Source organism: Aspergillus brunneoviolaceus (assembly GCF_003184695.1).
Source record: "Aspergillus brunneoviolaceus CBS 621.78 unplaced genomic scaffold BO95scaffold_32, whole genome shotgun sequence".
In the NCBI taxonomy this organism is placed as follows: domain Eukaryota; kingdom Fungi; phylum Ascomycota; class Eurotiomycetes; order Eurotiales; family Aspergillaceae; genus Aspergillus; species Aspergillus brunneoviolaceus.
This window is the reverse complement of record NW_020290762.1, coordinates 26,953-54,915: the sequence shown is the minus strand read 5'-3', so window position 1 is coordinate 54,915 and position 27,963 is coordinate 26,953. Positions and strand designations below refer to the sequence as shown.

At 51.8% G+C, this 27,963-nt stretch overlaps 7 protein-coding genes across 7 annotated transcripts; 4 read left to right on the top strand and 3 right to left on the bottom strand.

Moving 5' to 3' along the window:
• Positions 1-1,568: 1,568 nt before the first annotated feature.
• anxc4 (annexin ANXC4) lies at positions 1,569-7,644 on the top strand (the record flags this gene model as incomplete). Its single annotated transcript, XM_025588184.1, has 6 exons — positions 1,569-2,077; positions 2,134-3,204; positions 4,897-4,901; positions 4,957-6,237; positions 6,271-7,280; positions 7,333-7,644. The coding sequence occupies 6 exons, from the start codon at positions 1,569-1,571 to the stop codon at positions 7,642-7,644; spliced, it is 4,188 nt and encodes a 1,395-aa protein (XP_025442413.1).
• Positions 7,645-9,540: 1,896 nt separating this feature from the next.
• On the top strand, positions 9,541-12,678 carry gta1 (glutaminase GtaA). The gene is made up of 8 exons (XM_025580474.1): positions 9,541-10,083; positions 10,165-10,457; positions 10,532-10,974; positions 11,032-11,615; positions 11,665-11,867; positions 11,928-12,071; positions 12,123-12,258; positions 12,313-12,678. Exons 1-8 carry the CDS (start codon positions 9,890-9,892, stop codon positions 12,389-12,391), a joined length of 2,076 nt encoding a protein of 691 aa, XP_025442412.1. The 5' UTR covers positions 9,541-9,889; the 3' UTR covers positions 12,392-12,678.
• A 36-nt stretch (positions 12,679-12,714) lies between these two features.
• On the bottom strand, positions 12,715-14,667 carry cps1 (Gly-Xaa carboxypeptidase). The gene is made up of 2 exons (XM_025586452.1): positions 14,584-14,667; positions 12,715-14,528 (listed from the first exon to the last, which is right to left on the bottom strand). Exons 1-2 carry the CDS (start codon positions 14,658-14,660, stop codon positions 13,109-13,111), a joined length of 1,497 nt encoding a protein of 498 aa, XP_025442411.1. The 5' UTR covers positions 14,661-14,667; the 3' UTR covers positions 12,715-13,108.
• A 2,095-nt stretch (positions 14,668-16,762) lies between these two features.
• On the top strand, positions 16,763-17,238 carry BO95DRAFT_328041 (WSC domain-containing protein; the record flags this gene model as incomplete). Its single annotated transcript, XM_025581880.1, has 2 exons — positions 16,763-16,997; positions 17,054-17,238. Coding segments are annotated over 2 exons (420 nt in total), but the record flags the coding sequence as incomplete, so codon positions are not given.
• Positions 17,239-18,624: 1,386 nt separating this feature from the next.
• BO95DRAFT_320636 (uncharacterized protein) lies at positions 18,625-19,211 on the top strand (the record flags this gene model as incomplete). Its single annotated transcript, XM_025581790.1, has 2 exons — positions 18,625-18,749; positions 18,872-19,211. Coding segments are annotated over 2 exons (465 nt in total), but the record flags the coding sequence as incomplete, so codon positions are not given.
• A 1,004-nt stretch (positions 19,212-20,215) lies between these two features.
• Positions 20,216-24,179, bottom strand: BO95DRAFT_125496 (uncharacterized protein). Its single transcript, XM_025580473.1, has 4 exons — positions 23,652-24,179; positions 21,644-23,444; positions 20,487-21,593; positions 20,216-20,433 (listed from the first exon to the last, which is right to left on the bottom strand). Exons 1-4 carry the CDS (start codon positions 23,968-23,970, stop codon positions 20,355-20,357), a joined length of 3,306 nt encoding a protein of 1,101 aa, XP_025442408.1. The 5' UTR covers positions 23,971-24,179; the 3' UTR covers positions 20,216-20,354.
• Positions 24,180-25,808: 1,629 nt separating this feature from the next.
• On the bottom strand, positions 25,809-27,886 carry BO95DRAFT_125473 (TMEM165/GDT1 family protein). Its single transcript, XM_025580472.1, has 3 exons — positions 27,215-27,886; positions 26,270-27,152; positions 25,809-26,210 (listed from the first exon to the last, which is right to left on the bottom strand). The coding sequence occupies exons 1-3, from the start codon at positions 27,794-27,796 to the stop codon at positions 26,143-26,145; spliced, it is 1,533 nt and encodes a 510-aa protein (XP_025442407.1). The 5' UTR covers positions 27,797-27,886; the 3' UTR covers positions 25,809-26,142.
• Positions 27,887-27,963: the final 77 nt, after the last annotated feature.

Below are 27,963 nucleotides of genomic sequence, written 5' to 3'. Positions count from 1 at the left end.
TCGCAAAGGAATCACAGTCAATTGTAGAGCTTCATTCCGTATGAGCCTGGAGCTCTTACCCAGGTACGGGGATTGTACACTAATTTCCGGGTAATAGAAGCTAACCACGCGTACGGAAATTGTCGTCGTACAACATCAGCAACATCAGAGTCTAGGAGAAGAGACCCAGATTCGAGAGCCAGTAACTAACTTAGTTAGCTGTAATCAATCAAACGGCTCACCCCTCCAGCATCCATCCAATTCAAAGCTAAAACCCCAACAGTTTAGAGGCTAAACAATCTGTCCTAGCAAAGCAACCCAGTGCTCACTAACCCCAAATTGCACTAGACCAACTTACACTGCTGAGAGAGTCTGGAAGAGACCGAGCTTCGCTACCGCTTTGCCCCTGAATTTCCTCCGGCTCAAAAGCTTCTCAAGCTTCTCTCCGCCTTTGTAGACGTGCAAAAGTACCTAGAGAAATGACGAAAAGAGATTTGGAATAAAAGAAAAAGAAATAACGTGGGAAGCAAACCGACACAAAATAATTGGTTTCCATTCTCACAAACAAGACAGACTTCAGGCAGGTCCGAAAGTCCAGTTGTCCTGGAGAAAGGCAAACGTGCTGCAAGTCTGCAGTTGCAGTGTGTCTGTCAGTCGAGCTTCTGTTTTGCGAAGCAGAAGGTTCAGTCGACATCAGCCCAGTCCGGATAAAGGCAGCATCGCCTTTGTCCAATCTCACTGGCCGATCGTCATCTATCCTCCAGCTCCATCCAACCTTTGCGCCGCTCTTCTCGGTCTCGGGCTCAATCCTTCATATCCTTTTGTGTCCCCTTTTCCTTCTTCTCATATTGATCCCGTTTCAGTTGTATGCGCCGCTTTAGTCGGGCGCTGTTGAGCAGGCATCGCTTTCAAAGATTCCCTGGTCGGATCGAACTGCAGTGCTGACGTATTGCTTGCTGGCCTTCGTTCTCATATTGCTTGCTGTACAGTACATTCGCGGTAGCAAGGTCTTTCAATTGGACGATCCACCTGCTGAGCTTGTGCAAGTCGATTGGAATAAACACCTGGTCGCTCGACTTTTCGTTTCATCTCGGGTCAAGCGATTGCGCAGACATCCGATAATTGTGTCGGGCCTCTCTGCTCTCTTCTTCTGGTCCGTTTGTCCGTCGTTTGGTCAAGAGGAATTAGTGCAAGCGAGATTAGAAGAACAGCGAAGCCACCCGAGCAGATCAGGTACGTTAATCATCTCGCAATCCGGGGACAGGCAATCCGTTGAGAACAATGAGTCTTCCGGTCAGGGGGTGCGGCGCATATTATACCGTGCCAAAACCACCTCTTTAAGAATTCATCGACTGACTGCAATTCACCACCACTCTAGCTGAATTTACCCATTAGATCCTTCGGGGTTCCAGTCTAGATTGAGCCGAGAGCAAATTCGGGATTGCCAAAGTGAATGAATTACTCCTGACTATATCTGAGACACGCATCATTCCCAGTGACCCCACTTCTGTTTGGCCATTTGCCCCCCCATTCGTGTTACAGCCAGTCAAGTGATAAGAGAAAGCAGAGGTGACCCAGAATAAAACCCAATGGCAAGCACATCAACAACACCCCGGACTCCGGTTCGGATTGACCCTTCCGCTGTCGCCGCAGAGACAAAGGATCAACGCAGAGCGTCATCTTTAAGCTTCCTTCGTCGCTCCAAATCAATTGAACTCTTGGGTGAGAGGAGACCATCTGCAAGCAAAAGTGGCAAGAATATACCGACGGAAGCGGGATCTCACCATCAACGCGCATCAATGCTATACCACCAACCTCCCCGTCTTCCAAGCTTGTCTCCGGCTCCAGTCCTGGACACTTTTGGTGGCGAGTCACCACGAGAAACCACTGCAGCGCCTTCCACCCAGTCTCCCGTGCCCCGTCCGCAGAGTGTGTCCCGCAGTACGATGAGTACGCCAGTGAAGCCAGAGAGCAGCGATCCATACGCGCGCGCGGAAAGCATGGCAAACCGTGGACGTTATAGCTATGTAAGCAGCGCTGCTAGTTCCGTCAACAACCCGCGTCGTCTACGTCGTCGCAAAGATCCTACTCCATACAAGTAAGCTGTCATCAATCCGGGGACATCTCTCGATACAATATACTGACCTGCGTCAGTGTTCTTGTTGTTGGCGCAAGTAACTCGGGCAAGACATCGTTCCTCAAGTTTCTCAGAAAGTCTCTGGAGCTGCCCAGCAAGCATTCAAATCGTCAACCGAGTGGCCTGGAAGATCAAGAGGGTCTGTCTACAACAGGCGAAGGCTACACTTCCTCCTATCTTGAGACTGAAATCGACGGTGAGCGGGTAGGCCTTACTTTCTGGGACTCACCGGGCTTGGAGAAGAACATTGTCGATATCCAACTACGTGGTGTAACAGGCTTCTTGGAGAGCAAGTTCGAGGAAACCTTGAGGGAGGAAACGAAGGTCATTCGCTCTCCCAACGCCCGAGACACGCACATACACTGCACTTTCCTGATTTTCGATCCCGTACGCTTGGATCAGAACATCGCGGCCGCTGAAAGAGCAGCGCAAGGGACTCCAAGATCAACCGACTCAACCATAATTGGCATCCTAGATGAAAGACTGGATGTGCAAGTCCTACGAACCATGGTGGGAAAGACCACTGTCGTCCCAGTAATCAGCAAAGCCGACACAATCACTGCCGGGCAAATGGCATACTTGAGGAAAGCAGTCTGGGAAAGTCTCAAAAAGGTCAACATAGATCCCTTGGAAATATTGACTCTGGAAGATCAGGAAGAATATACTTCTTCAGAAAGCGGTGACGAGGAAGAGTCTGGCGATGATGAGGGGATCTCTAGATCTTCCGCCCCATCCGAACCCAGCCAGAACGCTCCCGAGCCCCAAACCGTGCCTCAGCTACTTCCGTTCACCACTTTGTCTCCCGATCAATACTCGCTGAAGTCTGGGGATGAGCCCATTGGCCGCAAATTCGCGTGGGGTTTTGCCGACCCATACAATCCAGAGCACTGCGATTTCCTCAAATTGAAGGAGGCTGTCTTCAATGACTGGCGGATCGAGCTTCGGGAAGCGAGTCGTGTGGTCTGGTATGAGAGATGGAGAACCAGCCGCCTCAACCGTCATGTCGCCACGTCTCCTGCTCCTTCCAAAGACCTTGCCCAGAAGAAGGTATACGGCGGGAAGACTGGGCCTGATCTCCGTCGATTTGAGTGATCCCCTGCACTCTCGACAGCCATTTAATATGGCTTGCATTCTGCTCAATTGCCTGAGATTTATCTACCACCATCTTCTCATATTTGCTTGTTGCAGCCACAGCATTGGTTATTAGCAACCCGATCTTGCGAACTGTTTTTACCTGTTGATGATGCGAAGAGAGACCGCCAGCCTCTCGACAGCCGAAACTGCTGATGAGAAATGGTCTCTTGCGTACACTATTCAGCGTTCGATACTCTCTTTAAACACCTCTACCCTTTGATGTGATATCAACCCCATGTTTTAACGTACCAGCGCTACTGCGGCACTTTCGACTAAGCACCTGACTGCTTGGTCATCTATGCTGATTTTGTTACCCATTGCGTCCACAAGTCATACCCAATTCCATTCCTTCTTTGTACTTCTGATGATCTTCTGGTCCCTTTATGTTGACTCTGTCTTGCTAAACTACTTCTATGACTCGTGGCTTTGCTAAAGCTTCAGCATGTTTGTATCATGCCTGTTACTGCTATGGTTCGACGCTGTTATAGCGGGTAATGCATGCCAGACTCCGTGCGTGAAATTGGTTTATTCATTCCGGTAATAAGGCTGTGTGTATCGAGTAGATATTTCGGTGTTCAAGTATAGTCTGCTAGCTTAGTGTTGATGTCGTTTCTGTTCGGTCGGAAATAACGTTACCACCACTCACTACATGAATATGGACTGGGTGCATGCACTTATTACTGTAAAAGGAACACCGCTCTTTTTTGCTTTGAAGAGAACCAACCACCTCCGACTAGTAGAAGTGGATTAGGCTAGCCTAGTTGACTTGACGAGGAGTAAATGACCAATGATGGGAATGAGACCCTCTAATGAATCAATGATACGAAGCGCTAGTCCGGGCAGACGCTTGAATGGATTGAGGGAGGGGCCTTCGGAGGGGGCCCAGGCGGGTGGATTCCGGACCCCAAGCTCCCTTATGAACATGAGATGATGATTAGACTGCCGCCGCCCAGGGTGGACCAGCAATGGGCGTGCCCAGTGGATAGGTGGTTTTCAAGGCTGCAGAAGACGGTGTGCGGCTCCAACGGGTTCGCAGGCCCTCAATTGGATGGCGACACTTCTCAGTCTTCAGATAGTTTAGTACACTTCGTAGCGCGAGTCCTAGACTACAGTTGCACTGTCGCATTGTTGTTAACGGCGCGAAAAGACAGCAGCAAATATGCCCTGGTTACACTTTTGTGTGCAGTGTTTGTGTGTGCGTGCAGAAAGGGCAGACAAGGCGGTGGTGCGCGCAGCCCCGCGGGCGAATACTAACTTAACTCCCCTCCTCCTCATGCGGACGCGATTGACTTCAGCTGCTGTTGCTCAGCTGAACTCCCAGAATTCTTGATGATCACTCGCTGCAATTTACGCAGCCTTGTCACTCCAATTACTAGAGACTAGAGACTGGAGAGAAACACTGCCACCTAGTCTTAACTTACTTCCATTTACCTAATCTCTCTTCTGAGTCTGCTCCCCTTTTGACTCTCCGATCTGCGTACCCCGTTCCTGTCATCATATCCCGCCCTTCCCAGTCGTTATTTCCTCTGTGCTCCACACAACCTTGAAGGCGATTGCACTTTTGAGACTCCGCCTATCTACTGGTACTTCGCTGGGTCGCATTTTCACCTGTTTTTTTGACCTTCTACTCTGTACTTTACGCTCAGCCTCGGTGGGACTCTTGCTCGCAAGCTCTGATCTCTGATTATCGTCGCACCGGTTTCTAGCTTCCTCATCCATGTCACTCCAGGTGGGCGACCCACGGTCGCGAGGCCGTTCCAAGTCCCCAGGCGGCCGTATCCGCGATCGTTCCAAATCTCGCGACAGTCGGCAGCCTCCAACCCTTGACCGCACTTATTTGTCTTCCGCTCCGGCGGACGGGAAGTTGAGGACCAGATCCAGGAGCAGAGGTGCTGCGCCAGGTGACTTTATCCGGTCTAATTATCGTTATGGCCCCTCTGATAGCCGGGATCCTTACTTAGGAATCGAGCACGGTCGAGACTACTACTACCAATCTGATTCGGGCGAAAGCAAAGGTGCAAAGCGCGACAGTAGATACTCTTCTTCCGCTCATCGCCGCGATGCGCGCTACGAGAGCTACTCGGAGAACTCGTACTCGGACTCGGAGGATGATGCGCTTGCCTACGGTGACTTCCCCGATGATGACCTGGAGCGAAGTTATTACGGCTATAAGGGTACCGGCCGCGCTGCGTCACCGCGTCATGGGGGCGCTATGATGTCCGGTGCACTCAATCCGGGTGCACCCCCGGCTGGGGCGTCATCTCGCTCTGGGGATGGCATCAAGGAGCGGGTTCCTGGTAGTCATCCTAGCTATGCCAGACCCGACCCTTTCAAATATGCTGCGCAATCTCAGCATCCTCACGCTCAACCTTCACATTACGGTGACCCTCTTGCTTCATCTACCGTACCATCTACATGGGCACCGATACCTGAGTGTGAGCGACCGGGGTTTGTACCTCCATTGCCTCAGAGGCCTAATCAAGCAATGCCTGGTGCATTCCCAGCCGGCTCTACTCAGCCTGAGATGCCTGCCGCAACCGCTGCAGCCCCAATGCCTACATACAGATATGTCGATCCAAGTTCGACACAGAACCCTTATGCGCCGCAGAATGGTCGCCCGCTGTCGGTGTCTGCTGCCAATACATACGCAGCTGGAGTGGGCTCTTCAGCCCACCAACGCTCCGCATCGAGCGATGCGGCAATCAAGCCTTCATATGCTGCCCCAACCCCGTTTCAGTATGCACAAGTTGATCCCAACGTGAAATACTCGACCAAAAGTGCCGTGCAAAATGCTACCAAGCCGGTCACGTATTCCGCGGCGCCTCAATACTCGAAGAGCGGCGGCGCACAGGCCAATGACTCGCCTCATAGTGGAGTCAAATACACGGCTGCTCCTCAACTTCCTAAAACTCCGACCAGTCGTCAGGAAAGCGGTCCGCAGTACGTGGAAATTGCACCTGGAAACCGGAATGCTGGCCGACCTCACAGTCACTCCGTATCGTCGGCCCATAATCTCACAGTTGCTGGCCCTGACCCGACTCAACGACCGGCCAGCCCGCTCCAAGAGCCGTACAAAGGGACCTATCAAAGTATATCGCCGATGCCATCACCTATTGTCATTTCGTCACGGTACGATGATGACATCTCAGACCTAGAGCTAGTGGGCACTAGTTCAGACGAGGGAAAGAGGGAACACAGACGCAAGAAGAGTAAGGACGAGAGGGAGTTGAAACCCGATCGTGTGAGACGGGAGAGTAGCCGAGTACGGCACGAACGACATGGGTCCACCGGTCCTGACGCTCTCGTCATGATAACCCCCAGCAGCAGTCGAAAACGAGTTACCTTCTACGATGCAGGTCCTGATGCTCTAGCCTTGCAACAGGCTCTATCGCACACGCGACATGTCGACAATAAGACCCTGATTAAAGTGCTGCCACACTTGACAAGCGATGAAATCCTGGATCTGCGCAAGGAGTACAAAAAGCACGTCAAAGTCCACGGAAAGGGAGTGAACCTGGCGAAGCACGTCCGACTGAATCTGGGCAACAGCGCTTTTGGCAAAGTATGCTATGCTACGGCTTTGGGACGTTGGGAGTCCGAGGCCTATTGGGCAAATTGCTACTACCAGTCAAGTACATCTCGGCGTGAACTCCTGATTGAGTCTCTCTTCGGTCGGACAAATGGCGAAATCAGTGAGATCAAAGAATGCTTTCGGGATTCACGGTACTCGGATAGCCTGGAAAAGTGTCTGAAAGCCGAACTGAAGGCAGATAAGTTCCGTTTGGCAGTCCTACTTGCTCTCGAAGAGACTCGACAGAACGAACGAGATCCACTTGATCCAGAACTTATTGAGCGAGATGTGCACGAGTTACATCGCGCTCTGGTTTCGCGCCATGGAGGTGAGACGGCGATGATCTATATCATCGTCCGGCGAAGCGATCCTCATCTTCGAGAAGTGCTACGCGCTTACGAGAAGGTCTACCAGCGCAACTTCGCTCGGGCCATGATGGAAAAGTCGCAAAATCTCGTGGTAGGTTCACTATGCCGCAGTTCAAGTTTCATTTCGCTAATTCATCTCACAGGGCGAGACACTTGCACATATATTGAACGGAGCAATCAATCGACCCATGCGTGATGCTCTCCTTCTGCACCAAGCGCTACGCGAATCACGCACGGGTAAGGAGCGGTCCGAGCTCCTGATCTCACGACTGGTCCGGCTTCACTGGGAGCCACGACACTTGGAAAAGGTCAAGAACGAGTTCCGGCAGCGGTACCGCGAGCGGCTGGAAGACGCTATTGCCGAGGAAGTATTGACAAGTAGCGGAGGTAGCGAATGGGGAGAATTCTGTATCGAGCTAGCTCGCAGCTCCAAGACTCTTGTTGGCCGCGGTTGAAAATCTGGCGTTCTCGGGAAGGTTGCTCTTTTGATTTTTCTTATTTCTTCCCGAAAGGAACAGTATATACTATTCCCCTGCTTCCAGCGTGTGACGAATGATGATTATGATGATGATAATGGTATCGATATCATTAATGTAACATGTCAAGGCGATGTTCTTTACTTATGGATACCTGGACTGGCTGATCCGTCTGTCCCCTACCCTCTCAGCAAAACCGGAGCATACTGTGCTCTCTGGCGGCAACAGCAGACACGGACATATCAACATGTTCTCTCGGAGCACGAGGGGGATATTTCTGATATTTCTGCCTGGTGGATATAGACATGGGGCGGTAGTAATGACTTATCATGATGAAACCACGATCTTCTCTGTTTGATCACACATAATGTCTACACTAACCTAAATTTCAGTGACACGTTCCTTTTGGAGACATTTCAGATATAAATAAGATATGAATGCTCAAATTCCGTGAGTCTTTCAAGATAAATATGACCGAGACGGACTCTCAACTGCCTCTGGGGTTGGAGGAGGTAGTCACCGGTCATGCATCAAGTATATCACAAGACAGACGAGACGTGAAGTTGCCGCAATATTAGGCTGAACGGAACTTCTCCGAAAGGAAAGATTTGGAAGGTGGAGAAGTGGTGGAAGAAATCTGGGCCAAGGAAGAGTCTAAATTGCTCAAAGTTGAGGAAGGATGAAAAGGAACTGGAAGAGTCTTGAGTTCAACTCAACCCAACCGAACTCTGCCGCTATCCGAGTCAAGCTGAGTTGAACTAATCCATCCTTTCCTTCCCCATTCCTCGTCTTCCGCCTATGTCCGACCATGCAGCCATCCTGGTGTTTGACAGGGTCACACTGCATCCTCCCCTGGATCTCATCTCCCTGTTCCACTTAGTGCAGCCTTCCCCCCGGTTCCTGGACGCAGGGGGAATCCACTAAAAAAAGTTGGATGAGGGGAAAACCCCCCCGGCCCCCCCCCCGAACTACTACTCTATTTCATTTCTCCTTCACATGATGCCATCACCACCTTTGGTCACAATGCCCACTGAACCGTTAAACTTTGAACTATCAGAGAGCGACTTTGGCGCATGCTGCATTATCAATGATCGGACTGACGGACGAGAGAGTCAGTCTAGTTCCGATATGCTAGCCATGCACTGAAAGTCACGGGCATCGCACTTTCTTGCGGGGGTAATTTTACCTGCAGAGAAACGGCCCTTCAGATTTACTAAACTATTGAATGCTAGTCATGTATGAACCATGTCACTTCCTGCCGTTTTCAAATTGTCGTCTCCGTTCGCTGGAGGGGGGGGGGGGGATTCCTTCTCTCCGCGTCCATCTCCAATGGTTTCTTGGGGATTCTACTTTCTACTCCACTGAAATGCACCTTATTCATTTCGCTCCAGTTCTTGCCCCCCCCTCTTCATCAAACGGACTGACATCATGTGTGACCACTTTAATCTATTGTTTATTGTTTGTTTGAACTTATGATATTGTCACTCGTTCATGTTTCCATCTGCAGAAGGTAGTCACCTGCCCCCCAAAATGCTAAGAATTGGGCTTCAGTCTGACTGTCTCTCAGCACGACTATACTCGTTCGAGCCTCAGCCCAAAGACTCACCTGGACCCAATTTTAGGCATTCCTCCATACAGCTTGATCAGTCTATGCCGGAATTGCCGATTAGCGTCTGGCCTAAGGAGGTTCTGCAGCCCCAGTTCCGCATGAAAGAGAGCGGCCGAGACCAGATGCTTTAATTAAAGCTTGCATGGTAAGTTCTGGTCACATTCAGCCATGGCTTCCATGCCAGCGAGCGTCTCCATATTTGACACGGTGAAGAAAACTGTTTGGAGATTTGGATGTGCATGGGGTGGGGGGAGAAGCACTTCTCCTAGGGACTGTGAGGTCAGACGACGGCTGAAGACATTGCATCACGCATCTCTTGGTCTTTCGCTGAAACATGCTAGGTCAATTGAGATTGACGCAATATTCAGGACGTGTCTACCTTGAATCGCATCGTCCTTCAAATACCCCCTCCTTTCCCGCTTGGTATGCTGGCTTGATCCTGTGCTCAAACGTCCTTGACATTCCAGTTCAGCATTCCGGACTCCACATTCGCCATCATCGCTGCAAAATTTAATCTGTTTTGTCATTCCCTTTTTGCTGCGCGAAGAAACAGGCGCTTTTTACTTATAAGGGAGGGCCATGCTCCTAGTCTGAGTACCTGGTGGCTAAATCACAATGACGCGGTTCATATTAGGGTTACTGGTGACGGTGTTGGTCTCCTTCGCAGGGGCTACATCCGTATTCTCTCCTGCTCGACCCCCAGCATTACCTTTGGCAGTCAAGTCACCGTATCTGAGCACTTGGCTTGCTGCGGGGAGTGACGGAGGCAATGGAGGGTATTTGGCCGGGGAATGGCCAACGTTTTGGGCGTGAGTGCTACTTTACCCTGCAACGCTGTGCAATTCTCTACAATCACCGCGTGTAATTGACTGAGACTTGATGCGAAACAGTGGACAAATCAACGGCTGGGCTGGTATGGTTCGTGTCGATGGCACCACTTACACTTGGATGGGGTTGCCAGGAACTACCACAGTCAACCAGACTTCCTATGTTTACACGTCTACAAGAAGCATCTTTACCATGAATGTGGCAGACAAAGTGCAGATGAACATCACTTTCTTATCGCCCATTACGCCAAATGATCTGAAGAGACAATCGCTCATTTTCTCTTACGTGGATGTGGAAATTGAATCGCTTGACGGCACGTCTCATGACGTGCAAATTTATGCAGATATCTCGGCCGGTAAGTAAATTTCAGAAGGGACAGTGTAGACTGGGTCTGGTGCGTTTGGTTTCGGGATAACTGACACGCTGTAGAATGGACTTCTGGAGATCGCACTGCCACTGCGACATGGGACTACGGAACTACCAGCAACAATGTCGCGTACCACAAGGTTAGCCGCCAAACCCAGCTTGCTTTCTCGGAGACGAGCGACCAAGCGGATTGGGGAGAGTGGTATTGGGCGACCGACGAGAACGAAAGCATGACCTATCAATCTGGTATAGATGTAGATGTCAGAGGGGCTTTCTCGGCAAATGGGACGTTAGGAAACTTTCAGGATGCCAACTACCGCGCAATCTCGACTAATTGGCCGGTGTTCGCGTTTTCCCACGATTTGGGATCAGTTGACTCTTCAGTTGGAGTATTGTTCTCCATTGGACTGGCTCAAACCGATGCAATGCAGTATAATGGGACTGATAAGGGTTACGCACCTCTGCCATCGCTATGGACAAGTTATTTCAGTGATGGTGTTGAAGCCGTAAGTCCTCGCTGAGCCATTGCGGATACTATCATACACTAAAAATTCACCATTAAGCTGGACTTTTTCCATAATGACTACGGAGCCTCTTCGTCTCTCTCCACAGAGCTAGATGACAAGATTGCGGCCGACTCTCTAGCAGCAGCTGGTCAGGACTATCTTACAATCACTTCGCTCACTGTTCGGCAAGCATTTGGTGCAACACAACTGTGTGGAACAGTCGCAGATCCTTATCTTTTCATGAAGGAGATCTCTTCCGACGGGAACATCAACACTGTTGATGTCATATTCCCAGCACATCCGATATTCCTATACACCAACCCAGAGCTTCTTGACCTCCTACTGAAGCCCCTTTATGAGTTTCAGGAATCTGGGAAGTATCCCAACTCTTATGCAATGCATGATATCGGAAGTAATTATCCCAATGCTACTGGCCATGCAGATGGTAAGGATGAGGCGATGCCACTGGAAGAGTGCGGAAACATGGTTATCATGTCTCTGGCATACGCTCAAAGAGCCGGCAATACGTCCTACCTTCAAGCGCATTACGAGATGCTGAATGTATGGACAAGCTATCTGATCGAAGATGCGCTTTACCCGTCCAACCAGATTTCCACTGACGACTTCGCTGGAAGTCTAGCGTGCGTTTTCCGTGACTCGTTTGCAAACACATGCTGACTCATTCTATAGCAACCAGACAAACTTGGCTTTGAAAGGAATCATTGGCATTGAGGCGATGGCCACCATTAGCAAGCAAACCGCTCACTCTTCTGATGCTTCGAACTACACAACAATCTCCCATCGATATATCCGGCAGTGGGAGAAGATTGGCATTGCACACAATGCACACCCTGCCCATACAACGTTGTCATATGGCGCAAACAACTCCCATGGTGCGTGGGGTCGGATTTTCACTCTTATATAATTGAGTTACTGACAATTCGAACTAATAGGTCTCTTGTACAACCTCTACGCCGACCGCGAGCTGGGACTGGACTTGGTACCCAAGTCAGTATACGAAATGCAAAGCGCATTCTACCCGACGGTGCAAAATAAGTATGGAGTACCGTTGGACACGCGACACACATATACCAAGGGTGAGGCAACTCGAATATCATATGTTGATATCCTTCTAAAGCATCATACAGGTGACTGGGAGCTGTTCGCTGCCGCCGTCGCATCCACCAGCACGAGGGACATGTTCATCCAGCTTCTTGCGAACTGGATCAATGTTACTCCAACCAATCGGGCGCTTACGGATCTCTATGATACCACCACTGGGAAGTAAGCATCCAGCACTCTCTGTCTTTTCAGAACCATTCCGGCTAACATTTGTAGCTATCCATCGATCACCTTCATCGCCCGACCCGTTGTGGGCGGCGCCTTCGCCCTCCTACTCCTCAATCAAGGCAATTGAATTACTTACCGTTATATATACCCATCTATTCTTGGTCTGCGCAACTGACCTGTTCTGCTCAAAGCCTTCTTTGGTTCCCTGGAGCGGACCAACCTGTTTTGTTCATTCGCTCAGATGTGCCGGTCACTCGCTATGCATTTATCTTTGGAACCGCTTTATTGCTACCAGACCGTTGTGTGTATCTTTAGGCCAAGTCTATGTTTTCGATTATCAGCCTGGTGGTGCATTCGGAGGCTATGACACGCAGAGTATATACGTTCCCTCGCCTGGGCTGTTGCAGGGCTGCAAATATTACTTGGTGATCGCATGTGCTTGGATTCTATCTGGTTGTTGTCTGATACGAGAATTAGTCATCTTGGCTGTAGAGAAGCCGACTTTCATCACCCGATCCTTGGATAATCCATGGTGTAGTCATAATGCATTGCAAGCGTTGCATGGACGTGTCAACGACCCCGGCTAGAGGGACACTGTCGTCTACCATCACCCAAGCTTTTCTTTCCTGTGATACTGACATAGCCTTACTGGACTAATTCCGAGCCATTTTACGGAGCCGAAACCAGGGTCTAGCATATACTATTTTCCTCGCGCTAGCACGGGGGTACCTGTCTCTTGCTTCACCATCACAATTCAAGCGAGACCTCATCCGGACTACCTTCCCAAGCATCAAAAGAACGAATGAGATCTGTATGATGGTGATCAACGAGTTAGCTTATCATTTCATATATGCGAATTTAGACACCAAGAGGTCTGACGGTTTACGTTGAGGGGGAGAAGGGATGAAACAACAACGTCCCAGGGCATACCATAGTACAACATGATGGCCTCCAAATGGGCGTCGATGCCCACGCGCTCGTCGACGGTGTGGATATTGACGGCCCGGCCGGTGCGGGAGGGACTCCACCGGTAGATGTTCCGGGTGAGGGGCCAGTAGAACCGGGTGTCGGTGTTGCCGGTCATGATGTCGCCGCTGACGACGACGGTCTTGCCCTGGAGGACGGGGACGGACTCCAAGACGGCGCGGGTGACGCCGGAGAACCGGGCCCAGACGGGGTCGGTGCGGAGGTCGGTCGGGCTGACGGGGGCCGGGTCGAGGGCGCCGCTGAGGGTGGTGAGGGTCAGGTGGTTGTTGAGGGAGGTGTCGACCTGGTTGTCGGCGGGGAACGCGGTCACGCTCAGGTTGTACTTGCGGGCGATCGGGCCGATGATGTCGACGGCGCGGCGCTGGATCTCCTGCGGGGTCTGGTGCAGGGCCACGCGGTAGTTGACCAGCGCGGAGATCTTCTCGGGGAGAGCGTTGGACTTGACGCCGCCCGCGACGAGGTCGGCCGCCTGCGAGGTCTGGAGGATGAAGCGGAACTTGTCGCCACGGGAGTCCGCCAGCTTCTCGGCTAGGGAGACGTGGTCCGAGGAGCGGAGAGCCGAGGCCAGCCATGGCTCGACCTGCGCGGGCGAGTGGCGCACCTGGCACTCGAGTTTCTGCCGGGATGGGTGCCGCTCGTCCAGCACGGGGATGAAGAGGTCCTGTCGCTCGAGCGAGTAGATGATCTCGGAGATGATGCCGATGCCCGTGTGAGGCGGGGGCACGGAGCTGTGGCCGCCGGGTACGGCGAGGGAGAGCACGATGTCGATGCTGCCCTTCTCGCCGACGCCGGGGAGCGCGTAGATGACTCCATCATCGTCGTCGCTGGCGCTCGCTAGCTTGCTGTTGTCGTTGTTGTCGCTGAAGGTTTCCAGACCCATGCCGCCTTCGTCGAGGATGAATTCGAAGCTATCGGGACCGTACTTCTTCTGCAGGAAATCCGAGATATTCCCGGCGCCGAGGAAGCCATGGGACTCTTCGTCGAAGCCAAAGGCAAAGAGAACGCTGCGTGTGGGCTGCCAGTCTTGGGACAGCAGGTCCTCCACGGCCGACAGAAGACCGATCAGGACGTTCTTGCAGTCGCTGGCACCACGGCCCCAGAGCCATTCGCCGTCGAAGTGGCCGGCAAATGGAGGGTAGGTCCAGTCGGCAGCGTCGTTGATTGGCACGACATCCTGATGAGCCAGGAAGAGGATCGGCTTGAGGCTGTCGTCGGTGCCATTGAGGGAGTAGACTAGTCCCAGGCGGTTTACGTGATCTACACGAGCGTAGGAGTGGCTGCGGCGAACGGTTGTTAGGAGACACTGGTGGGCGAAGGTGAATCCCCACTTACAGGAGAGGAAACAGCGTTTGCAAGAGCTCGTGGAAGTCAAGGAATGGAGCAAATTTCTCATCGTAGGGGTCTTTCATGTAATCATCAATCGCGGTAGGGACTTGAACTGCTCGCGACAGACGGTCGACCTGTCGTGACTTCACCGCATCGTCGGTAACAAACTTGACCGATGAGAAGAAGCCGTCATCCGGGGCTTCGATTTTAGGTGCCAATGGGCAAAGATCGCTACTTTCGCCGGAGGGCCAGGAATTGAGGAGCTGTTGCACCGAAGGAACGCTGAGAGACGCAACGGAAGGGGCTAGCAGCCCTACAATGACAGGTAGTAGCTGATACATGGGCACTGGTTCGGATACAGGAGAGCAGCACTCGCAGGGAAGAAGAACAATCCCATTTTCAGGGATTATGGATCCATTATAAATGAGGGGAAGTAGCTTAAGCCACAACGCAATGGATTGAGTTATCTTATCGCCGGGTTGCGCAATCAAGGCGTCGATGGCAGCCCCCTCATTGTATCTGCCGGCGCGATAAGTCGGCTATCGGCTAAGGCGGATTTGGCCGCGCCAGGATTGCCTGAGAGGGCAAGTCTTTCCAGAGACTAGGAAGCATTTCATGCAAAGCGATAGCAACCGAAGGTTTGGTTGCATTCGAAGGCATATTATGAGTGGCGGTGAGGTACTTTAGAGCCACTATTCCTGCGGGGTAGAATCTTGAAATCGGCGATAAGGAGGACTGACAGTCTCACGCATCGCAGGAAGCAGATTGCTAGTCATTGTCTCTTGTTGATTTGCCAAAACAACCACTTTGAGGTTAGCTCTGATGAACTTTTGCTGCAGGTTGAGTGGATAGTGGGATCAGCTGCTGTTTCAGTTGACTCCGTGCTTAGTGAAGCAGGAGTTGCAGTTTGGTCTTGTTGGTCTGCAAACCAGACCAAAGCCGTCTACTGACAGCATGAAGGGCAGCAGCGATGGCTTTTTTAACTTTCGATGATGACGATGGAAGCCGAGGCTAAAATGTCAGTGCATCATTGTGGCGCTGTCAAGCTTGTGAGGATCGACAGGAGTAGCACAACATTAGAATCTGCATGAGCAACAGCCAGCCTTGACGGAGAAAAAAGGGTTGATTGCATGGTGTGGGTAGGTTGTGATGATGAGTGATGAATGATATGCCGATTGACGAAGGAAGGTTGGTAAGTCGTAACTGGAACTTGAAGTCAGAGAAAGATGCCCAGACAGGAAGGACGTAAAGGACGATAGTGGTCTCGTGACTTGGCCGTCCTCCTTTCTTTTTCTCCTTCTTCTCCCCCCCTTCCACCCTACGGATACTTACGGACACTTACTTCTTTATCTCACTTGAAACTTTTTGGTCCTTTGAATCCTTGATGTTTTCCTGCCCAACGACTCATCTAACATGCTTCAGCTTAAGCTTCCATGGAACCGACATTCTGTCGCGTTGATCATTGAGTGATGAAACGGGGATCAGGAACATCCCCATTTTGTGCCATTCTGGTCAGCTAATAAGAATCCACTCTGGGATCCATCATGGGTTCGCCTCCCCACAAATCCAACCAACTGACAATCGCTAGTCATCGCGTGGTGGTCTCAGAAACCAATAGCGCGTTGATCCCTACATCACTCGTTCAAACCTTTCTGAGAGGAGTCAGAGGACAAATGCTGAAACACCAGCCTTAGTTGGCTCAACACAGCAAGGGATCGTCCGAAACGCTGCCGGCGCGGAGCCGACGATCGCTTAACGAACCATTATGGAATCCGGACAGAAGAGAGGCGTTCGTACGCGCGATCATCAGATCGGCATTTCTGCTGGGTTTCAACCGCCGATTTTTGCATGCTGCCCCAAGGGGTTGGTTCGCCATGGGAAAGTGTGTATCGTCGGTTGGTTCGTCTCCATCCGCTGGTATATTAAAGATGGATCATATTTAGGTTGGCTCCGCCCATGAAAATTGGAACCTTTCCTGTCATCCATATCATTCTTTTGCCATCTGTTTCTTGTTTCTGCCTCCTGTCAAGCGCATATCCACTCTTTGATTCAGAGTTTTCTTCCCAATTCCAAATCGCATACACGTTCTTTACCCAGCCTTCGTTCAGATTCTACACCATCAACCGACAAAATGATTCGGACGAGCATCCGCAACCTCGCGATCCTGTCTCTCGCCTCCCTCTCGTCTGCCTCTTCTTTTGTGGGCTGCTATAGTGAACCCGGCGAGCTAGTTCTCGCGGGATCCTATCAATTCCAATCCATCGGATACTGCCAACAAACATGCGACAAGCGCAATCAGACTGTATACGCTCTGCACGACGGGAATCAATGCTACTGCGGCGATGCATTGCCATCTTCTGAATCTGAGGTGCCAGCTGCACGATGCAACACGCCTTGTGCTGGGTTCCCCTCTGATACTTGTATGTCTCCTCCATTTTATCTATCACTTGCACAACAGCTAATCATGTCCACACAGGCGGCGGCTCTGACACCTGGAGTGTCAGCTCCGATTCCATCAACGTCAAACGCGATGATGCCGGCTCTGTCATCGTGACCGCACCGGACACGCCGGACTCTGCGGCAAACATCCAAGTCAACCCCACCTTGGTCGAGACTGGCATTGCGCTCGCCAGCAGTGTCGTCAGTGACGCGGGAGGCAGCGCCAAGACATCTATTCCCAGCGTCATCTTGACTGCCCCAACCATGACTGCTGCGCAGCAACAGCAGCAGGTGGGCTCGGCAACCGCTACTGCCGCGTCGATCGTGATTGTTGCGTCGAATACTCCATCTTCTTCGGCCGCTGTTGCCTCGTCAAGCGCATCTGCAAGCCCCTCGGCCAGCGTAGGCGCTGCTGCTGTCTTGGACGCGGGTGCAGGGCACGGGTCGCTGGTCGGTGGCTTGCTGGTCTCGATACTTGCAACCTTGCTTCATTAGATACATTTCGCATGGTCGGCAGACGGATGGCAGATGGTACTCACTTCAGTGTATAGCTTTTACAATACCCTTGCTTGACATTCGAGAAGAACCGCAGGTCGGTTCGCATGTACTTACTATCGCTACCAGGGGGTCATTGCGATGCTCACTGCAGTCGCCCATGTAATTAACAGAAAATATATAAAAATAGGAAAATACAAAAATAGAAGCTGGAGGGGAAGGATCCTTCCATAATCATATGCTCGCTCGGTCAAGGTGAGCGACCGTCAAATGCTAGCATCACTAATCTGAAAGCAAGTTCTATCAATTTGATCAACAAGAGGTAAGCTAGTATAGTACTACCTGGTGAGAATGCGCATCATGGACCCGAGGAAAGCCACTGATTACAAATATGGTGGCTAAGTTGGTAGATTTGGCAGGAGGGTTAATAGTGCATTCAGCCCGAAGTATAGTGGGGGTACGCATCGATGGAGCATTAATGCGGTCACACCACTGCATCTATTCATAGGTCCTAACTATAGTACTATGTACCTGATGCCGATGCAACCCACTAATCAAGCATCAGCAACCGGGACCCTTCCCCACCAGAACCAAGAATCAGACAATGTCAAGTTTCCTCACGCCGCACAGAAAACCAAGCTTCGCCATGGAACGGTAGCAGTTTGTAGTAAACCTCCGCGACGAAGCCGCCTGGCCCCCTCGGCCTCCCCCAAACATGACCAATAAAGCGAGCCAAGATACGAGGACACAGTGGAGTAGACCGATTTCAGGGCAGACTTTACCGCTGAGAATAGAAAAATCAGGCGTCCCAGACAGCTGGATTCCCGCTCCATCCGGTGGGAAGAATAATCCACCAGGGTCTTGTCTGGTGGTGTGGAGGCTGAAGGACGGACCCTATAGTTACTTGCACTATACCAAACGTAACATACTCTGATATCGACAGCAGTATAAGAACCATGCTCTGCTCTAGCTCAAGGACAGCAACACAATCCCCCAAAACATCTGCTCACACAGCACAGCACACCACACCACACCACACCACAGCACACCACACCACACTCCACTCCCCCAACATCCATCCAGCAACAAAACAAACCCAACACGAAAATGTCGTGCAACCTCCTCACCAACCCCTCCTTCGAAACCGGCACCCTATCACCGTGGTTCACCACCGTCCCCAACGTGAACATCGCCACCATCACGAACGCGACCGCCGCCTACGATGGGAATTATTACCTGTAGGTCTGCCCTTTTCCACCTGCCCCCTGCCTCCCTACCCCCCATCCCCAATCCCCAATCCCCCATCCCCCATCCCTATCACATGCACCTACTGCACAGCACTAAAGCAGAGAGGGACCAGCGACCTCAAAACGGACTACGGCAACCGCGGGCACTCGATCGCGCAGACGGTGAGGGGCCTCCAGCGCGGCACGGTGTACGACTTCCGGGCGCAGATCCAGATCCCGGGCGCCTCGTCGGGGGTGGAGTACTGTTTCGTGGACGCGTATATCGGTGGGAACGCGACGACGGGGCTCATTGTCTCGCAGCTGCTGGAGCCCTCGGGGGAGGGGTGGACGACGGTGCGGGGGTCGTATCAGCGGCGGGGGCGGCGGGCGGAGGATGTGTTGACGGTGACGGGGTCGTGTACGTCGCCGGGCAGTTCGTATGTGTGGGATGTGTTGGTGGATGAGGTGGTTTTGGAGGCGGTGGGGGGGTGTGTTTGATTGAGATGGTGATGGTGTCACTGGTTGTTGGGCCGTCGGGGTGGGTTGTGGGTGGTGGTGATGGGCTGGGCTTGGGGTTTGGGGAGGGAGGGATGAGGGTGTACTGTACTGGGGATTTAGTTGAGGGTATGTTCTGCATGTTTGGATGTTTGGACATAGGATTTAATGCGATGGATTATAACTATCTGCTGCTGCAGTGGTGCAATGGACTAGTTATGCGAGAGAGTTACGGAGAGAAGGATCATGCCAATTGGGAAGGAATACAAAGGAGCTGAGCCCTGAGCCTCCTTGAGATGATTGCACGGTGCAGACATAGGAATTCAAGGCCTGCCAGGTATAACTTAATCGGTACTGCACAGTCTGCATGCAGACACAACAAAATACCAAACCCACCCCTCCTCCCCAAAACAACCCCAATCCCACCCTCGAGCGAGTCCAATTCTAACCCTTATCTCAACACCCGAACCACTACCCCCAATATCAACCCCATACAAACAAAGACACACAATTGGAAACACCCCTGTCCCACATACTGACCTGTACACTCACGGCATATTGCCGGGCCTACAGCACGGGATGTGATCTACTCGGATAGGGGGGGCTTTTGGATCGGGGGCAGAAGGATACCAGTAGTCGCCTGAAGGCAGAGCCACCGGATGAGTGACCACCTCGTTAGAGGGCACTACCTCAGAGGACTACTCCATCCACCTACAACCACAGCCTCAGCAGCGAGATCGAATGACACCAACGCTGCAACTTGCGTTTCTGACTGGCGTGGTACGTTTGTCCATCAGTATTGTCCTCACAATATGCTCCCTGCTGTGTGGAAACTACTACAGTAGTCATAGATTAGAAGACATATTGGTATGCGCGCTACCATACAAGGCCCGAAAGAAGATTAGAAAGATATAGTCTCCAATACCCAAAAGGCTAGTCGCATTCCGACCTTGACCAACCCTACTGGATCGCGCACCGCAGTAACAAGACCCGAGAAGAATGGAGACACCGAAAGGGTCCCAGGAATAAATCATAAATCATAATCCACACGGCCAGATGACTGCACAGGCCACTCCAATGGCCGCAACATCTCAACGGCTCAATGTGATTCAAGCCAAAGTCCTACCGCTGCTTTCTTTGATCAAAAACTGATGCACTGGCGGTGACGCCCTCCCAGCCAGGGGGAAGTGGTATGCCATTCCTGTGCGCCATTAGCCCATAAACATTAACAAGCGACTGAGTGGTTTCGCGTACTTTATGTGGTAATTCTTGATATTCCGTGCTCTGTCTTTGACCTGCCCCTCATCTTTGTCAGTAAACCTTTTTTCACCTGGCTGCAGAGGCTCGATTGCGTCATGTTTTCTGATTTTTTTCCAGTCGAAATGGGTGCCCCTTAGACAGTCCTGTCCATGCTCATCAATAAGCCTCTTTAGTCGTTTTGATTGCCCAGGCTCCCAGCGCACCGTAGGCCGCCGACCTGGTTTATTTTTCTGCGTGGAAGGGGCCGAGGCGGATGGTGGATTTGGTGAGACCGATTGAGCGGATCGAGTCGACCTTCTAAGTGGACTAGAGTGTATCTCCTGAGCACGATTGCTCGAGCGCTCCGTCGCATTTTCTGTTTGATTTTCTCGACGGGCACGTTTGCTGCGTGGCTGGATCGGCTTTCTGGCTCGTTGGCGCTCTACGGATACCTCGCGGTCGTCGTGCTCGAACTCAGCATCGCTTTCAGGAATCTCATCGGATTCTCGCCCACGCTTGCGGGATGTCTCGTTGCGCCGACGCTCGACGCTTCGAGGATCCAGTCCCTGGCTGATGGGGGACACACGTGCGGCATTAGTCTGTCGGTCAATAAACATGACACGTGAGTCGGGAGGCGCAGCCGTAGACCGTGGGATTTCTTCGTGAGACACGTTTGATACCTGACTGACATCATTATTCGTGTCTTTTCCTTGACCGTGCCTAGATTGCTGCAACGCCTCCTCCCGAAGGGACGATGGACGGGAGCTGCGAACAAACGAGGGACTATGAGACCTCTCCAATTGAGACTCCCCAGGCTCACCAATGTCTAATTGGCCATCGGTCACCTCGATTTCGACCTCGTCTTGAACAAATGTAGACGTCATATCGGGCGATGCTGGGATTTCGGACGGTTCCTCAGGGGCCGGTTCCCGTGTGTTTGCCCTCGGGCGCTCTACCTGGCGATTTTCAGAGCTCTTTTCTGAGGTGAACTGCTGCCTCGCGGAACGGTTTGTTGGCTGGAGAGGCTCCGTCTGCCGGGGAGTTCCGGGATTTTTGGGTGCAGCGCTGAGCTGCAGTTCTCGCTGCCGCAATCGATCCATGGCGGTTGCATTCAGAAACACTCTTCAGGACGTTAGAACAAGGACAACACAAACAGCAGAAGGAAGACTCACGGCTTGGATTTGAGGGACTTCCTCCGTTCTCCATCGACCGACGGAGGCTTCTTGAATGAGTTTGGCGGAATGTTGTTGCTAGCCCGGGTCGTTTCGACAGTATTACTGACACTTTTCTCCGGTCTAGTAGTGACAGGCACGGGCTCTGCGCGTGTCGAAGACCTAGCAGGTTCAGCAGGGTTTGGGGTAGCTCTTTCCGGCGCTCTGGCTTGCTGTTCAACGCGCAGCGTATCGGAGCCATTCACACCTTCAGCCTGCTCCATACTTCCAGACCGTGGTGTAGGCAGCTCCGGCTGCAATTGTCTCTGAACCTCTGGGCTCACGAGAGTCCGACTAAGATCGTGCTCGACAGGAGATCCAGTAGTCCTCTGCAGGGATCTTGCAGACGGTCTAACAGGAGATTCTAACTGCATTGATCTGCGGGCCTCGGGACTTGCGGACTCCCCCGACTCCCAATGAGGATTTCTGTCCACCGGTTGAGTTTCGGGTATAGTATGGTACTCATTCCTAAGGCTGGAAGGAGTGGCACTATACCGCGTACTTCGTGCCGAGACCACACTGCCAGGGATATTTCGCGGGCCATTTCGAGCCAGTGAGGGCGTAACGACAGCATATCTCGATGTCGTGGCAGTCCCTGGAATAGACTGCGTCGGATGCCGGGCAGTTGACGGCGTTCCGGAGTTTCGCATCCTAGGGGTCGAAGAAAATGTGCTGCCCAGACTATAGCGCGTCTTAGGTCTGGCAAAGAACGCCTTTTTAACATCCTTATAAGTTTGTAATGGTCGTCGCATATCGGCATTGATCTCGTCGGTCCGTTTACAGACCCATTGGGCAGCGCGTAGGACGAACTTCCGCCATCCGTAGTTTTTCTTGAGCCCCTCAATGTCGATGATGTCTTCCACCAAGCAAAGAGCCTCCATTTCCTGGTAGCGATACGCCACCTCAGCTGCAAGCCCTGGTGGAATTTCTCCGTTAGGACCCCTCAGCGCCTCAGTTTCGAAGCCTCGGAGAACTAGACCCTCTTCATTCGCCAGCTCAATGCAGAAGCCCTCTTCCAGCACTCTGGAAGGCTCAAAATCCGGATCATTCTGATACTTCTCCTCCAGCTGCATGATCGTGTACTGGGTACGCAGTTCCAGAGCGAGATCAAAGGTCTCCTTTTCCAACAGACTATCACCCGCAGATCTTCTCTGGCCCGCTGGTACGAGCCTGGTTGTGAAAGGCAAAGGAAATATGCTGTCAAGAATCCGGATCGCCTGCTTTAGAGATGAAGTTGATTCGGGTTCGCACAGAAGTACCTCGAGCACAAACCGCGCACAATTAGCTTTTTGCAAGGCTGGGGCTGGATCCCACTGGCCCTCAAGCTCATGGAGCTTCTCAGCCACTGTTGCCGATGATTTGAAAATGTCATCAACAAGCTCTACGTCAATGTACGGCTGACTTCCGAAGTACCTAGCTTCCTCTCTGAGGTTGGACGTCTGTCGAGCCAGCCGCCAGCTTTCCAAACTTTGGGGATCATTCAGCTTCTGAAGCAATTTGGTAAACTCGAGCAATTCGAAAGGGCTGGGCACCGAGAACTCGAGCATATCCTCGGCCGCATCCCATAACTTGGGGAAAGCCTCAATCATCTTTCCCGGGTCAAGGTCCAAGTCCGGCTCCGAGGGTAAGATAGTGGTCCCGGAGATATTGATCTCATCATCTGGTGTTTCAGGGATGACCTGATCCTGAGTTTCAGGTCGCGAAGCCATCGGCTTCAGAGGCGACGACTTTTGAGGGGATTCCTCGAGGACAACAGCAAGGGCTGACAAAGCGAAAAAAACAGTGAGCTTAAGGGTCACACAGGAGGGTTGGGACAGGCCCAAGGCAGAACAAAGGAGAACCGGCATGAATACGACAAACAAAGACAACCGACCATCCCACACAAACAACAACAACAACCACCACACACCCTCCACATTGATATACAGAGTAAGGTGAAGGGAAATGGAAAATAAAGCCATTCACTCACCGGTTGCATGCCCCTTCTTGCCTGAGGTAGCCGCAGCAGCATCATCATCATCATCATCATCATCATCATCATCATTATCCAAATGATGATCAGCGTCGTCCTCATCATCAAGTAGCGGTCGACGACGATGCCCCAGCTCCCGACTCTGACTCCTGGTCACTCTCCGGGTCACGGGACTTGTTGTTTTCCTGAGAACTTGACCAAAAGCACCGGAACTCAAGCCATATCCATTCAACCCTTCCTTCATCAGCGGCAGGGATGAAGAATATGATGGGGTGGAAGGTGGTCCTTCCACCTGGCGCGACCGCGACCGCGCCATAGATATCGAACCCAAAACAATGACCACAACACACAGTGAGAAGAATCCCTTGTAAACAGGAAGGCGGTCAGGCGGGACGGGAAGATGTAAGTGGTATTCCCTACTAAACCCCCCTTGCAGCGAAAGGAAGTAGAAAACTGAGATGCAACAAGAGTGTTTCCCACCAGCACTGATGGTTGTTGTTGTGATGAAGAGAAGTGGTCGATGGCTGGAGCGGAGAAATGGAAAGAACTGAATTGTGCCAAACGCTTAGGGGACAGACTTGGGGTAAGCGGTTGCACTAAGTAGGGTATGAGATTATGTAAGTGACTTACGTCAGTGGCAGAACGCAGGCGGTGAGTAAAACCCTAATGTAAACCCTTATGTTGGAACTTAGAACTGCCGGCCTTTGGACAATAATTCCCTTTTGGGAAAGACAGTGTTGCCTGCCCAGTGGAAGTGATGGAAAGCTATCGCATGAAGTGAGATGCGTCTCTCTATAAACACTGTGTAAATCTCTACAGATGCAGCTTGCTCTGCAAGCCAGACCACTGAGAGAAGCAACGTCGACAGCCCTGGTTCTGAATCAGGGGCAATGAAACCAAGCACACTTCACCCTGTTTTTACTCGGCCCCGGGGGATTCTGGAGGCTGTGAAAGAGTCCAATAGTATAGCCCAGCCTCTCTAGTGCTACAACCTGGACATTGAAGGAATTCCTGTTTACAAATTCTGCACAACAGAAGACATAGCCCAGCAACAGCTGGAGTCGTGGGCGTGTTCATCCGTGCAATCGCCCGCCTTATAGGGAGACTCAGCCTTCTATAACTTGACACTATGAGTTTTCCCAGATAAACGGAGAATATTAGAGCATGGACTAGTATCTACAGCACCAGTCTACCAAGAATCAAAACAATCCTGTTTTTAGATTTTGAGCAATTGCGTCGCGTTTAAGAATTATAGGTTTGATTTCGGCCGCGTCCAACCGTGCAATATCTAATATCCTCGAAGACTCAGCCGCAACTAATCTCAGTCCATGAGTTTTTCTGAAACTATAAAGGGCACTAGAATATATTTCAGAGCCTAAAGCACTGTTTTATCAGGAATCAAAGCAATCCTGTTTTTAGTTATCGAGTAATTGCGTCGCGTTTAAGAGTCAGAGGTTTGATTTCGGCCGCGTCCAACCGTGCAATACGCAGTATTCTAGGAGACTCAGCCGCAAATAATTTCAGCCCATGAGTTTTCCTGAAATCATGAAGACCATTGGGACATATTCCAGAGCCTAAAGCACTGTTCTACCAAGGATCAAAAAATTCCTGTTTTTTGTTTTCGAGCAATTGCGTCGTGAATAACAACTGCAAGTTTTGTTTCAGCCGCGTCTGCCCGTGCAACACCCAGCATCATAGACGACTCAGTCTCAAATAACTTCAACCCACAAGATTTCCTGAACATACAGAGGGTGGTGGTGAGGTGTACATTAGAGCCTACAGTACTACCTTACCAAAAGCTACAAAAATCCCATTTTTAGTCCTTAAGAAATTGTGCCTTTTCGAATACTTGTCAATTCGGCTCAAGTATAAAATTGAGCCAGGCGATTCCCGCCGCATGCCCCCATTCTAACTATGTTCATTCATTGCTTTCCAACGACCCTCACACGAAGCCAGTGAGACCTTATCATCACGGAGGCTAAATTCAGAATGAAGTAGAGGAACTACTGAAGGAGATCAGGTGAGAAGTTATGAGTGAACTGTTCTGGAACAGACTACGCAGTACTCGAGGCAGAATTACTCAGCTGAGTTGTGTAGCAGAGGAAGAACTGCCACAAAGTCTAATACAAAGCCATACGACGACGGGACGAACTGAAGGACATCGAATCGTCAGCCACTGAACTCAGATAAGAGAACCAAGTTGTGGCCAGCCGGCCAACAGACAAAGAGGGAATTGCTGGTAGAGCAAGATGAGATTGAAATGCAACTCATTCTAAATCCAGGTAAATTCAGCCAATACCAGCTCCCATAAATCAACGCCGTAGATGCCATCCACCTTAAGATGGATTTCGACAGACATCATCTTTTATCAAAACATGCCAGACAGGCTAAGAGAATACATGCATGCATTATCAAGTATATGCGTATCAAGGGACCCAGCGTGCCATAAGCAGCAAGGCTCAAAGGGAAGGAAGGAAGAGGAAGGATCTTAGTAGAGCGCTTCGATGAGATAGATGACGCCAAAAACCAAGAACGCAGTAGCACCGCCCAGGGTGACTGTTGACACGTTAGCATTCTGCCCGTACCGACAGAACAAAAGAGACAAAAAAACTTACCAACACGCATGCTGACCTTGCCAGCAATGGCACTTCCTCCAATCACTGCCGCAGCAGTGCAGAGTCCATGGCCGGTGATAGCGCCGACGGTGACCCACCAGTAGTCCTGACCCGCAGCCATGGCGATTGTGGCGATCTGGCTACGGTCGCCCCATTCACCCAAAAAGGTCATCACAAAGGTTTGCACCCAGGCGGGGCTGAGAAGAAGCGAGAATAGATTGTTCATGCCATTGAGAGCATCGCCCCAGCGATTGGGGGAAGGTGACGATCCACGCGAGGAAGAAGATGAGACACTCTCAGGAGGCGAAGGGAGGCGGTTGCCAGATGAACGGGACTTGCGCCGGCCCACGCGACCGGCCTCCAAGGCGTGAGGAGTCACGGAAGAGCGACGACGGTTCATGCGCATCTGTTGCTGTTCTTTCTCTTCCAGTTCCATCTCAACCTCCTTCATTTCCTCGCCGACACCCTCATCGGGAGACATCTCGCGGCCCTCTTTCAACATCTTCAGCCCGAACACGAAGAACAGGACCGCTGCCAGAAGCTTAGTAAGAGACTTAGGAATCAACGAGGGCACGGCGTGACCCAGGACAGCGGAAAGGACAGTCATGATCATCAGCGCGCCGAATGCCGCGGAGAAAACGAGCAGGCGCGGGTGACGCATCGCCATGAGGGCGGCCACCAAGAATGTCTTATCGCCAATCTCCGAAACCACGATCATGGTAAACGAGAACAGCAGCGAATGGAACGCGGTTTCCTCCTGAATGTCTCCGGATTGTGGTTGCAGGTGGCCATCCTTATCCAGACCGAGCGGGCTCTCTTTCACCGTTGCGGGGGACTTGGGAGGTGGGATGTCATGGGGCTTCTCAGGCAAGTCGGCGGGTTTCTTGGATCGATGTTAGCGCTTGCCCCTTTTCCATTAAGGATCATACCAGCGTCCCCGCTTACCTCGAGTCGACCCAGGCTTGAATCCGCAGTAAAGCTCTTGGGGTCCTTGGCCTCAGTGGCCTCAATCTGCGTGGGCAGCTTCTGCTGCTCGCTGTGCGGCAACGGCGGAGCTTCCTTAGGACTATCCGGCGTCTTCTCGCCGGGAAACGGATTCTCCCTCATCTTCTCCGTGACGCCGCCCTCTGTCCCTCGAGTTCCTTCTTTTGGACCCGTCCGATGAGGGTCGTCCATCACGCCGTCATTTGAATACGGGATCGGCTTGCCGTCAGGCCCAAATTGTTCTGCCGCTTTGTAATCGGCCACGGTGACGTCGTCCATTGAAACGCCCGAGCCTGACTTTTTGCGATCCCGCTCGGCGCTTGTTTCCACCCAAGGACCGGCGTGAGGCCGGCCATCCTTGCCGTCAATGGGGGCGTCCAGCGTCCCTTTCGAGGCAGTTTTGGAAGCAGCGAGTGCATCTGTATCAACAGCGTTGGCAGTGGATGCATCCTGCAGGCTCCCACTGACTGTTGTTGAATCGGCGACGGCGACTGAGAGTGCGGGGAGAAGAAGAAGAAGCGAAGATAGATGGTGGACCTTCATGATGCAAAACGTCGGTCGCGAAAGAGATGTCGGCTGAAAAAAACTAGTGATACGATGACCGCAGCTAGAGTTGAGCACGCATTAAGCGATTCGGCCGTGAAATAAGGATCAAATCTAAAGACAGTGGTTGGTTGCTCAAGCCACGAGAGCAACTCTGACGCGGGAGT

Excerpts from the sequence above, each read along its gene's own strand:
- gta1 (XM_025580474.1), top strand. The coding sequence starts at position 9,890 with ATGACGCGGTTCATATTAGGGTTACTGGTGACGGTGTTGGTCTCCTTC. Across the intron at positions 10,084-10,164 it reads GAATGGCCAACGTTTTGGGC|TGGACAAATCAACGGCTGGG; the intron begins GTGAGTGCTACT and ends GATGCGAAACAG. Across the intron at positions 10,975-11,031 it reads TCAGTGATGGTGTTGAAGCC|CTGGACTTTTTCCATAATGA; the intron begins GTAAGTCCTCGC and ends TTCACCATTAAG.
- cps1 (XM_025586452.1), bottom strand. The coding sequence starts at position 14,660 with ATGAAAGACCCCTACGATGAGAAATTTGCTCCATTCCTTGACTTCCAC. Across the intron at positions 14,529-14,583 it reads CAAACGCTGTTTCCTCTCCT|CCACTCCTACGCTCGTGTAG; the intron begins GTAAGTGGGGAT and ends CGTTCGCCGCAG.
- BO95DRAFT_125496 (XM_025580473.1), bottom strand. The coding sequence starts at position 23,970 with ATGGCGCGGTCGCGGTCGCGCCAGGTGGAAGGACCACCTTCCACCCCA. Across the intron at positions 23,445-23,651 it reads CAAGAAGGGGCATGCAACCG|CCCTTGCTGTTGTCCTCGAG; the intron begins GTGAGTGAATGG and ends TCGCTTTGTCAG. Across the intron at positions 21,594-21,643 it reads AAGTCCCTCAAATCCAAGCC|AGTGTTTCTGAATGCAACCG; the intron begins GTGAGTCTTCCT and ends AACGTCCTGAAG.
- BO95DRAFT_125473 (XM_025580472.1), bottom strand. The coding sequence starts at position 27,796 with ATGAAGGTCCACCATCTATCTTCGCTTCTTCTTCTTCTCCCCGCACTC. Across the intron at positions 27,153-27,214 it reads CAAGCCTGGGTCGACTCGAG|AAACCCGCCGACTTGCCTGA; the intron begins GTAAGCGGGGAC and ends CATCGATCCAAG. Across the intron at positions 26,211-26,269 it reads CAAGGTCAGCATGCGTGTTG|TCACCCTGGGCGGTGCTACT; the intron begins GTAAGTTTTTTT and ends ACGTGTCAACAG.